The sequence below is a fragment of the Malaya genurostris genome, chromosome 3 (assembly GCF_030247185.1).
Source record: "Malaya genurostris strain Urasoe2022 chromosome 3, Malgen_1.1, whole genome shotgun sequence".
In the NCBI taxonomy this organism is placed as follows: Eukaryota; Metazoa; Arthropoda; class Insecta; order Diptera; family Culicidae; genus Malaya; species Malaya genurostris.
Genome location: NC_080572.1, coordinates 204,821,347 through 204,834,805, shown reverse-complemented (window position 1 = coordinate 204,834,805; position 13,459 = coordinate 204,821,347). Strand labels below are relative to the sequence as shown.

Below are 13,459 nucleotides of genomic sequence, written 5' to 3'. Positions count from 1 at the left end.
TTCTAATGATGAATAACTTCGTACAACATAAAAAACTCATAGAAATTAAAAATATATGTTTTCTTACAAAAACTGATTTTAGGAGACCCTTCTCAGAAATACTTTATATCACGAGTTACGGGAATACACCGAAACCTCTATTTACGAACTAAATGGGGGTTCGTAAATAGAGGTAGTTCGTAAAAAAAGTTTACGTTATTTACTTCGTAAAAAAAGGTTTGTGCAATGAATGTGAAAACCTCCAATCATATGGCCATTTTCGGAACGGATGGGATCAGTGGGTGCAAGAAAATGATGTTTGGGGTAGTTTCGAAATCCAAGATGTCGACTTCCGGTTCATTGATATTCTTTGAATCCCTTACAATATAGTAATTTTTGGAACGGTTTTGATGAGTATATGTCGGAAAACGATATTTGAGGTGATTCTAAATTCCAATATGGCGACTTCCGGTTTATTTATAATCCTTGAATGCCATTACGATATGGGTATTTTCGGAAAGGGTTTGATTACTAGATGTCGGAAAATGATGTTTAAAGTGGTGTTAAGTTCCAAGATGGCGGCTTACGATTGATTGATTTTCCTTAAAAACCCCCACAATATGGGTATTTTCGTAAAGAATTTGATGCGTAGATGTCGGAAAACGACGTTTGAGGTGGTTCTGAAATCCAAGGAAGCTACTTTCGGTTTATTGTTATTCTGTAAAAACCATTACAATATGAGTATTTTCGGAAAGGGTTTGATGAGTAGATGTCAAAAAACGATGTTTGTGGTTTCTGTATTCCAAGATGGCGACATTGATATTCCGATTTTTTGATATTCCTCAAGAATCCTTACAAATTGGGTATTGTTGGAAAGGATTCGATGAATAGATGCTGGAAATCTGGAACCGATAACTAATATGTCGTTATGAGAGTTACAATACATTTTTAGAATTTATCACGTACACAAAAAAAAGTGTTTTATGTAACACTGCAAATAAAAAAAAATTAACACTCCAAATACCAAGGCGGAAAAAAAATGGAACGGTAACTTCGAGCTGTCATAGCTCAGCAGTTTTTTAACGAATCTCAATAAATTTTAAATCCTCGAATTTTGTGAAGTTCGTAGATTTATTCCAAAATTTTGTAGTAGATGATTGGAAAAGGAAAACCAATGAAAATTTGATTTTTCCCGTTCCAGGTTTTTTTTTCACGCGCCCTATATGCCCTATCTGCTTTCCTATTTTCTTTCCTTTGGCATAAACGTCGCGTAGAAAATATTGAACACTTTAACTTCACCGAGTCATAACTTTGTTGTTAGTCAACCGATTTTCGAAATTTGTTCACCATTGGAAAGGTATTACTTCCAGAAATAAAATGCACTGGAAAAACGAAAAATAGGGTTTTCTATCCAAAGTTATAATGAAAACTGTAGATAGATGACCTCAGAAAAGGTGAAACTTTTTACAATGATCGTAAATATCTCGAAATTCAAAGCGATGACCTATATATTTTTACACATCATTCGATTGCTAGTGATACCGGCTACAATTCTTGTACAACTACCTTTCTTGCACTATCAAAAGAAAACCTTAAAGAATCGATGAATTTATAAATATATATGAATTTTTTGTTTCACATGTTTGTATATAACTCAAAATTAAAGCGATGTCATGTACATTTTTCTACTCCAATATATTGGAATCATTACCAGAAACAAAGTATTGATGAACAAAATTATATATCCGTTCAAAGAATCTCAAGAAATCTGGTACAAATACAGAGAATTTCTATTATTGGGAAAATTTTGCCAATCAAAATCAAAACAAAACTTTTAAATTATATGACATATATTTTTTTATTTTCTTAAGTTGAACATTTATTATAAACAAAATTTACAAAAAAAACTTAAACTTGGATTTCACTGACAATCCTTAAAATTTTGGTAAATATACCTAAACTCTAAAAATAATTATATTTTGGTATTGGACAAAAGATCTAAACAATTTTTATGCACAACCCAAACGCAATTGATAGCTACTAAAATTCTGATTTTGTTTTATGTTTTCCGTAGAATCTCAAAAAAAAAAATCGGTAGAAGATCGGAAAGTTCAAAATTTCAAAATAGCCATTCGTGTTGATTTTATCTATTTCATATACGTCTCTATGAAATAGATAAATCAAACTTAAAGTTGAGATAATACAATATTTTTAAATAATTTGAATTGCTTTATACAATAAGAAATAGAACGTAAAAATATAAGAATTTTATATACTAACCCATGGCAAAAAAACAACTACAATTCGAAAATAATACATTGCTTGATTTTTGTTTTACAAGCAATTAAGAACAAAATCATATATCTTTTATTTTTCGCTATCTAAACATCAATTATAATCGATAGAATATTGAAATGTACATTTCACAAACTTAGAATTATTTCGGAATGTACAGAATGCGAAAATTATTTGAATTTTATATTAGTAAATTCCACTTGAAAATCTATAATATACTTGTTTTAAAATTCAGAAAAAGTAGGATTACGAATTTAGCACAAAAAATCTCACGAAAATAAGTAAAATCTGTTTTTATCCACCTAAAGGTGTAATGATGCTTTTCTTATATCACTATTATCCTCATATAAAAAAGGATACCATACCAACAATTTTGTTTGATTTTTGAAAAACATGAAAGCTAATGCATGAACTAGTGTAACCTACAGAATGAAACAGTTCTCAGATCGGTTAGGCCATCTTTCTCAGTGAAGTGAGTTCCACTATTACAGGTACTTCTGAAACTGGAATCGCCCCGAATATTGGCTTTGCAGCAGCCATTGCGATTAGCACCAACAGGTTATCTACCTGCAGCTTACAGTTGTCTTCGTCTCGAAAAACATCCTCTTCGTTTGAATGCTTTTTACTGAATGAAACCCTGCACTGCTAATATTTTGGGATCATCTTTAATTGCGTTAAGCGTTAGGTGGGTGAGTGGTGCCAGCCCGCATTGGAAGTTATTTAGGAATTAATCTTGTTTGTGCTAGGGCATATAAACAATTTCATTATGTCTTCGTTTCGGTTTAGCCTCAGCGGTTTATGTTGAACTGCAGGTGGTATAATAGTTCAACACTGCACTGACGAGTCTAAGACGAAACGTAAAGATAATGGTGAATGTTTGATAATTTTCCATTTTGAAAAATCACCGGTTTACATGAAATTTTTTTTCCAATTCCAAATATTTTAAAAATTAGAAAATAAATTAATTTAAGAAATATTTATAGAGTTTAGGTATATTTACCAGAATTTTTAAGATCTTCCAAGAAATCCAAGTTTCAGTTTTTTTGTAAATTTTGTTCATAATAAATTTCCTAATAAAATAATATAAAAATACATATCATATAATTTAAAAGTTTTGTTTTGATTTTGTTTGGTAAAATTTTCCCAATAATAGAAATTCTCTTTATTGATTTTTTGAACGGATATATAATTTTGTTCATCAATACATTATTTTTGGTGATGATTCCAATATTTTGGAGTAGAAAAATGTACCCTATTTTTCGTTTTTTCCAGTGCATTTTATTTCTAGAAGTAGTACCTTTCCAATGGTAAACAAATTTCGAAAATCGGTTGACTAACAACAAAGTTATGACTCGGTAAAGTTGAAGTTCTCAATATCCTATTTGCGATGCAGGTACCGCATGAATGCAAATAGGGCATATTTTGAGCATATGCAGATAGCTTGAAAAAAAACTTGGAACGGAAAAAATCAGATTTTCATTAGTTTTTCTTAAACGGTCGTCAATTATGATATACTTAAAATAATCTACAAGCTTCACAAAATTCGAGGGTGTAAAATTTATCGAAATTGGTGAAGTAACAACTGAGCTATGATAGCTCAAAGTTACTGTTCCAACTTTTTTCCAGGCTGGGTGCTCCGCGTAACTTTTTTAGGCATGGTATTAAGGAGTGTATCGAAAATAAGCTATCCACATAGATTTGTGTTGTACGCATGTATTTGTGATGGGTTTTGCCTTTCTCATATAGAAAGGTTATGCAATCACTGTGAAAACCGACTTTTGAACCGAGGCCCGGAGGGCCGAGTGTCATATACCATTCGACTCAGTTCGTCGAGTACGCAAAGTGTCTGTGTGTGTGTATGTGTGTGTGTGTGTATGTGTGTGTGTATGTGCGTATGTGTGTATGTAACGTTTTTTTGCACTAACTTTTCTCGGAGATGGCTGAACCGATTTTCACAAACTTAGATTCAAATGAAAGGTCTTGTGGTCCCATATAAAATTCCTGAATATTATTTGGATCCGACTTCCGGTTCCGGAATTATGGGGTAAAATGTGCAAAAAATAGTGAAAATAAGTGCACTAACTTTTCTCAGAGATGGCTGAACCGATTTTCACAAACTTAGGTTCAAATGAAAGGTCCTGAAGTCCCATATAAAATTCCTGAATATTATTTGGATCCGATTTCCGGTTCGGGAGTAAAATGTTAAAAAAAAGAAAATATGTGTTCTAACTTTTCTCATAGATGGCTGAACCGATTTTCACAAACTTAGATTCAAATGAAAGGTCTTGTGGTCTCATACAAAATTCTTGAATATTATTTGGATCCGACTTCCGGTTCCGGAATTATGGGGTAAAATGTGCAAAAAATAGTGAAAATAAGTGCACTAAATTTTCTCAGAGATGGCTGATGAAACCGATTTTCACAAACTTAGGTTCAAATGAAAGGTCTTGTGGTCCCATACAAAATTCCTGAATATTATTTGGATCCGACTTCCGGTTCGGGAGTTATGGGGTAAAATGTGCAAAAAAAAAAGAAAATAAGTGCACTAACTTTTCTCAGAGATGGCTGAACCGATTTTCACAAACTTAGGTTCAAATGAAAGGTCTTGAAGTCCCATACAAAACTTCTGAATATTATTTGGATCCGACTTCAGGTTCGGGAGTTATGGGGTAAAATGTGCAAAAAAAAGAAAATATGTGTTCTAACTTTTCTCATAGATGGCGCGACCGATTTTCACAAACTTAGATTCAAATGAATGGTCTTGTGGTCCCATATAAAATTCCTGAATATTATTTGGATCCGATTTCCGGTTCCGGAATTATGGGGTAAAATGTGCAAAAAATAGTGGAAATAAGTGCACTAACTTTTCTCAGAGATGGCTGATGAAACCGATTTTCACAAACTTAGATTCAAATGAAAGGTCCTGTGGTCCCATACGTAATTCCTGAATTTCATGCGGATCCGACTTCCGGAAGTGGGTTAAAATTGTATACCATCACTGAAAATGGGGAAAAACCTTATAAAATTCTCTAAATCGACCTCAAATCTTTTCCAATTGATAGTTTTTATCAGTAGACGGTCAATCAAACCGATTTCGGTTATTCTTTCAAGAATCGCAGTATTATATATGATAGTATGATTGATATGAGAAAGGCATCATTACACCACTAGGTGGATTAAAACAGGTTTTTATACTCAGATCACAGCATGCTGTGCGTTTGGGTGTTAGCTTTCGTTTGTTTACTTGTTTGTGCGTTTGAAATTCTGCGTTTTAAAAATGTCGCGCATTGAAAAGGAAGTGAAAATTAAGGTTCTGGACACATGGCTAAGTGATAAGGGTATTACTATGCGAAAATTGGCGAAGCGGTTTGGAATTCATCATGCCAGTGTTAAAACCATCGTTAGTAAGTTTGGGGAACACTATTCTTTGGATGAGCTAACAGGAAGAGGCAGCAAACTCGGCTCTTCCAACCCGAAACTGGACATGAAAGTGGTATCTCTAATCATGTTCTTCATGATCTCATCATCTCAAATCAATGTCAATACGTGATTTGGCCAAAAAAGCAGGAACAAGTGTCGGAATTGTCCAGCGAATCAAGAGGCGAAATCATCTGAAGACTTATGAGAAGCAGAAAATCTCGAAACAAAGTGTAGAACAGAAGAAGCAAGCAGCAACAAGGGCCCGGAAATTGTATTCGCGTCTTTTGCAGTGTCCGGATGCACGCGTTTCAACGGACGATGAGACTTATGTAAAGGAGGACTCAAAAACCCTTCCAGGTCCACAATACTTTACTGTCGTCGTTGGGGAGGATGTGAGCGATGCGGTGTAGAAATTCGGTCGAAAGGCACTGGTATGGCAAGCAATATGTTCCTGTGATTTGAAGTCAACCATTTTTTACACTACCGGAACTATAAATGCAGAAATCTATCGATCTGAGTGTCTTCAGAAAAGATTGCTGCCTTTATATAAGAAGCATAGTACACCTCCACTGTTTTGGCCGGATTTAGCATCGGCTCACTATGCCAAAACCACTGTCAATTGGCTTGCGAAAAAGGTATAAATTTCGTTGGGAAAAATATCAATCCACCAAATTGCCCTCAGCTTCGACCCATCGAACGTTACTGGGCAATCGTGAAGAGGGTCTTCAAGAAGACTGGTAAGGCAGCTGGGAACATGCAGGAGTTAAAAAAAATTTGGGCTCAAGCGTCCAAAAAATGCGATGCAACATTTGTGCGGATCAAAAGTTCGACAATTCGTGAAGGAATATCTTAAATTTCATCCGGTTTTCATTATGTTCAAGTTTAGCCTAGTACAATAGAGGATCAATTTTTAGTTTGAATAAAATATCGTTTTTTTTATATTAATTTGAAAGAAAAATGAGTGGATAGCTTATTTTCGATACACTCCTTAGAAGTTTTAAGAACACATAATACACATATATGACTTAAGACGAAGGATTTATATTTGAGGTTACTTTTAAATATTAGACTAGGATATCGTAAGGGTCTTCGTGGTATATCGATACACCCAAACTCACCATATTGATTTTTGAAACGCGCTTAAACATTCAGGCATCTAATTATCAAATCCGATCCAAAAATATTCATATTGTAGTAGTACTCAAGGATTATGAGTATACTGAAAGTCGCCACCTTGGATTTTAGAACCATCTCAAATTTCGTTTTCCGACATCTACTCACAAAACCCTTTTCGGAAATACTTAGGGATTTCAAGGAATATCAATAAACCGGAAGTCGCCATCTCAGATCTTAGAACCACCTCAAACATCGTTTTCTATCATCTACTCATCAAATTCGTTCCCAAAAAACGTCGCCATTTTGGAGTTCAGAACTACTTCTAACATCGTTTTCTAACATCTATTCATCAAACCCGTTCCAAATATACTCATAATGTAAGGGTTCTTAGAGAATATCGATACACCGGAAGTCACCATCTTGGATTTCCAAAAAAAACCTCTAACATAATTTTCCTGAATATATTTTTGAACCCGTTCCGAAAATTCCTATATTGTAGTAGTTTCTATGGAATATAAATAGGCTGGAAATCGTTTTCATTGCCTCTTTTTACGAAGTAGGTTCGTAACCTTTCATTATTTGCGAATAAACTTTCGTTATTTGGGATTTGGTTACAAAAACAAAGTTACGTAAAAAGAGGTAGCGTATAAATAGTGTTCGTACGCGGAGGTTTGGGTGTAGCACCTTTTGCAAATTTGTTTAAGGCCATCGTGCAAGTCCAATTTGACAAAACCAAAAACATACAAAGCTTTTCAAAGGTCTGTATGTTTTTGGTTTTGTTAAATTTTTCAAAATTTCCATCGAAAATTTCCTAAAACCACCCGCGCGCATGGTACTTGGACGATGGCCTTAATATGACTTTCTGCAGAATTCTGTGGAAGTTACTTAGCCCCTTGTTGACCCTGAGCTAAAGTAATATTTTTATCTCATTTTTAGGGGAATGAATAGAGAAATAAAATTCTCAAAAGGAGGCGCCAATCATTGTGAGCAACTTTGCTGAGGATACTGTACCTCGAAAACCACGTTTTTAACGTGTTATCAATTGAGAGCGTAAAATTGACGAGAGAATTCGAATTAGAGTTTCTTCTCTGCCTTTTTATCTCGGGCAATCATACTCGATTGTTAGACACTTAGTTTGTCAGAGATCTATTTTGTCTGAAAACTCCTCCATTTGATTCAATTTGAGATGATTCCATAGTGTCGAGTTGGCCAAAATAGTCGCCTGGCCCGGGTGGCACTACCCATAGCCGAGCAATATGTCAACAAAAGTCGTCAAACAAAAACAGAAACATCACCCTCGCCAGGGCTCGACAAGCCTTTTTGTGGTGGCAACGACAACCCAAATGACCGAAATAGGCTGAACTTTGCCCGTAGCCGTAGGAAGCCGATGTCAGAGGACAAAAGAAACTGTCCGACGGCAGTCGAGCGTCTGACTTAATGAACTTTCTATCAAGTCATCAGACATTTACGTTCCGTTCTAGGACCAGCATCAATCTTCTGCTTCTTCTTCTTGGTCTTCCGTTGTTCGGGTTTGGGCAATTTGCGGGCGCAATGTTCTTTCGGTGTGACTGCTGGAAAACCGAAGCAACATGAGCACATTTATGACAAGCGCCGCTGGGAAAAGTGTCGTGTGTATCTCCTAAAACAATCAAAAATCGATTTATCTTCGTTCTTGTTCACAATCGACAGTGCAGTGAAGTGGAAGACGACATCGACACCGTCGTCGTTGATGGTGATGATGATTTTGATGGTGATGAGGGCGATATCGGGGTCGCCAGCACGTTTGCTTTCTAGGCGACTGTATCTAAGAAATGGCATCTCCTACTCTCCGGCGATGTGAGCAACTTCGCAACCACGGGCTTGGATGCCAGCCTGAATTTGGCTAGCACCGATTTAGCATAGACTTGCAAGTGTTTGTATTTTTTTATGAGGACGGTTCGGTTCTTACCTTTCTTCTTTCGCTCGACGGTGATGCTTTGGCCATCCTCACGGCGCCAGATTATTTTGGGTGTCGGAAAACCATCGGCTCGACATGTCATGTTGATGTTTTGATTCTCGCGTACTGCCACCGATGAGGGGGTGCTTTCGATGTCCAGGATGTTGGGAGGCACTGGCGTTCGATAATGTTGACGAATTTATTGCGTTTCGGTCACATGAAAATAAACAAAGTTGAGATCCTTTTCAATTAGTAATACTAGGAAATTATGTTCAATGTGTGCTGTTGAAATCTATCTATAATTTAACGTCATAACAGTTTCATTGTGTACTTAATTAGCTACGCTAATTACTTCGGCTGTTTAATTCATACGAGAAATTGCGCTTTTCACTCAATACTCACCGAAATTTTAATTGAATCCGCGCGTAGCAATAGCTAAATCGGTCAGTTCATTCAACATGCACTGTATCCTGAATTTTGGAAACGAGCAGGACAAAATTTTCAGCTCAATGATCCATTATCTAACCAGACCGGTTTCACATCATGGCGAGTTAGCGCGGAATGGCTGTACTGATAATAATTTTTTACTACTCGGATGAAGCTAATTTTGTTTCAAACTGCTTCCCGTGTTCGTACAGTGGAATCTAGATAGTGGTCTCCATAAAGTCATTGTATAGAAACATAGGAGAGCAATGGTTCGGTTCGACTTAGAGTATTCAAAGGAATTTGAACATTTAGAACCTTGCCAATCGCGAACTCTACGGTATCTGATATTATAAAACGGTTCGAAGAACGTCTGATTGCTGATCGTAAGTGTAGAGTGACCTGTGTGTGACTGTCAAGGATAAGTGTGACGTTTCCGAGAATCTTCGGATACAGAATATGTCAAAGTTCGGCCAGAGGTACTTAATTTGGCTAGAGATTCGTACTTGCAGAAAGCGAAGGACACCTTTTGCTGCCGCAAGCACCATGAATGGGCATGTACATTTGGAAGTGTATCTCTAAAAGTGGCTTCTCCCTCTCCTGAAGGCTTCGACGGTCCGACGGTATTTTGGCCGGAATTGGCATTATGCCACTACACGAAATATGTATTAGAGTGCTATACGCCGTTTGATGTCGATTTCGTGCCGAAAGAACCCATCAAATACTCCGGAATTGCGCCTTATAGAAAAATACTGGGCCATTATGAAGGAGCACATTTGAAAACAACCTAAAGTCCCTAAATGCTAACCCCTAAATGAACCTAAAGTTGTCTTGTGGCCAAGGTTCGCTCATTCAGATACAAAGGCAGAACAAATGTGATGAGTGGTGTGAAAACTAACTTTGCTTCTTTCACTTTCTAAAAATTTTGGAATAATTTGATAAAACTTTAAAACTTTTAGAATGAATTTTGTGTATGCAGAACGGTACTGCCATTATGACACTGGGCTCTCCGACCTTCGGCCTTAAAAACTCAAGCGATTTGAGATCACCATTAATGTGGAAATTTTAAGACTTTTGTGGACTTTGAAATAAATTTGAAAAGTTTTGTAAACTTTGAAAAAAATTATAGTCCTATGCAAGGATGGCTTTTATCGTATCAAAGAACGTTCAATCTTCACTCTTCACACGATTGAATCAGTGCCATCAAAGAGAAATGGAAAACATCGCAACAACAAACACCCGGCATGGCTCATTTAACATAGAATAGACACCAGTGCGAGAGTGAATTTCTCTCGATGACATTTCTGAGAATCAAAGGTTAGCACGCTGCTGTGGAGATCCTCTCTGAAGCAACAAACGGTCGCTTATTCTCATTTCGCGATCCGATTCTGTATGGGCAGTGGATAATTGCGATAGAATCATTTTACTATTGCCGCTTATTCTAACTATGTGCATATAACCTTTGTATAAGTTGTGTCTATGAAAATGTATGTGAATGCTCCACACAAGGGTTTTGAAATATTGCAACCTAGTATAAGAAACATCAAGACCATCGATTCGATTTTCTGCGATAATTGTCAACTTGCGATTCTCTCTTGGGAAATTCCACACAGCAACGATCATTATCAGACTGTATATTTTTTCATGGGCCGTGAAATACTCAGAGTATGAAGTGGAGCGAAGAAAAGTAGAAAAATTCTCTCGCGGTTCATGCACTCGAGTTCTTATAGCATCTTCTACCGGATTGAAAATGTTGTATACAATATAGATAGCAATATAGCAGCTTCTGTCAAATTTTCGGCAATCACCAACACTGGTCCTATGGTGCTAGATCGTGGCTGTATGAGGTATGCAGCATCTCTTTTCAAGTAAGCTCCAATATGCCCTTACATCTAAGAGCTAAAGACTGTCCCAGAAAGTATAAACGCACTTTGATTTTGCTGTAAATAATTTACAAGTGTTAGATATCAAATTTTATTTGATATACTGATAATATTAGACTACAACAACAGAATATTATTCTCAACAGTTGCTACTTAGCCATTGTAGACTAGCTGGCGCACCTTCTTGCGAACGTTCCTCATTAAATTCCGTACAGACTTCTTGGCGACAAGTTTTGACACTTTTTTCCAATCTTTTTCGAACTGTTGAACGGCTTTGGCTGCCGAGACATGTTTCCTAAGATGTGCCTTCGTTAATGCCCAAAATTCTTCAATTGGTTGAAGTTGTGGGTAATTTGGTGGATTCATGTCTTTTGAGACGAAAGTGACATTTTTGGTAGTATACCATTCTACCGTTGATTTCGAGTAGTGGCAATAAGCAAGATCTCGCCAGAAGACAACAGGATCCTTGTGGCTTCGAATCATGGGAAGAAGTCGTTTTGGTAAATATTCCTTGATGCATATTTCGCTGTTCATTGAAGCGGTGATGAAGGGTTTCGAAATCTTACCGCAGCTACAAATTGCTTGCAAGATCATAGTTTTCTTACCAAATTTTTCGACTTCAATCGAGGTCTCGGACTGGTTTAACACTTGCCCTTCTCGCACCGTATAATATTGTGGTCCCGGCAAGGATTTGTAATCGAGTTTCACGTTGGTTTCGTCGTCCATGATTATGCAGTTCAATTTTCCAGCAAGAATCGTATTGTACAGCTTTCGAACCCTCGGCCTGATCGATGCTTCATGTTTAGGACTACGTTTTGGTTGTTTCTGCTTCTTATAGGTTCGAAGATTCAAACGTTCTTTAGCACGAAGAACATTTGACTTCGAAGTGCCCACTTTTTTGGCCACATCCCGAACTGAAACCTCCTTCTTTTGCTCGAACGCCTTCAGTATACGTTTATCCAACTGAGGGTTAGCAGGACCTTTTTTTCGGCCCGTTTTCGGTTTATCCTCAAAGGTGTTATCCTCACCGAACTTCCTGATTGCATTTCTTACTCCTTCCATTTTTGCTATCTTTCTCAGTGACAGTCCGCGTTCTGTGCACCATTTGCACACAATTTTTCGACGTTGTTCTGCTAAAAGTCCACGCATTTCGAAACAAACTAATGAAAACGAATAAACAACTGCACAAGTGGTTCAGAACAAATTGGCTCAAATGGCCTGGTAAAACACAAGACATTTTTCCCTTCGATTGCTTTCAGAGTCGATCGCTTGGAAACAGCCATTTCAGTTTTAGTATAATTATGGAGCATCATATATAATGTTAATGTTAACTTGTCTTCCCGGTTGTCATATTTGTGACAGCTAATTGTTAACTACTAACTTGGTGTGCGAGTAGTTTAGGGTTTAGCAATGCGGGAGCATGATTTCGATGATGAAGATGATGAAGTTTTCCTAACTGAAGAAAAAATGTCAATATCAAACATTTTGACTTCACTTGTGAAAACTGCATCGTATCAAGTGGAAAAATGCGTTGAAATCACTCTCCCGCATTGCTAATACCCGAGCTACTTGCACACCAAGTTCACCAAATTGTCGAATAAAATTATCTGTCATAAATATGATAAAAGTGTTCGGAGAAAAGTTATCGACAATCGGGAAGACAAGTTCGGGTGAAATCGAAGATACCGAAAAAAGAAAATAAAAGAGACTAGCTGTTTTGAGCGAAGCCTTATGCTCTCTGACTCTCATTTCAACCCTTATATTTCAATCCGAACCTCTCCATCCGTGAACTCTTTCAAGCAACCATGGAGTGTCATTCATAACCATGCATCGAGATATAAAACGAGCCGGACTGTCGACTTACAAGAAGTCTGGAACTCCAAATCGTGAAGATAACCCTTACTAGTTGTTCAGAGTACGTTAGCGGAAGCAGTACATGATGATGCTTATGAAGTTCGATGGTGAAGTACAGAATGATTAAACGGACGTCATGACAGACATTAAACAGCTTCCTGGACTGGAATATTATACGGCAACTGAGAGTTCAAAATTTGTATGTTTCGTTATCATTAGAGCGTGCTGGAAATTAGCTGGTAATTCTATCTGGCGGCTCAAAGTAAATCGCAAAGCGGAAGTAAATTTAATGCTACTTGCGCAACACTTATTAAACTTTTTATTATGACTTGTCGAAAGAAAAAACATGTCACGAATTTCTGGATGCCATTATATAATAGTCATTAAGAGTTTTTGGTTTCGTTCGGTACGTCAGGAAAGACATTAATAAATATTTTGCAAATAGCAATAACGATACGCCAGCTAAGATGTATCAGGTTAACTGCAGCCCAACATAAACTGCTAATGCACTAATTAGTGGAAACCGAAACGTTAACAGTATGAATTTAGTCCT

The 13,459-nt window shown here is 36.8% G+C and overlaps 1 protein-coding gene across 1 annotated transcript in view; it reads right to left on the bottom strand.

Moving 5' to 3' along the window:
• LOC131439181 (lachesin) overlaps positions 1-13,459 on the bottom strand; it is a 323,974-nt gene that overhangs the window by 36,416 nt on the left and 274,099 nt on the right. The window contains exon 5 of the mRNA XM_058609901.1: positions 8,759-8,920. Coding sequence (XP_058465884.1) covers positions 8,759-8,920 — 162 coding nt within the window. The remainder of the gene's footprint in view (positions 1-8,758; positions 8,921-13,459) is intronic.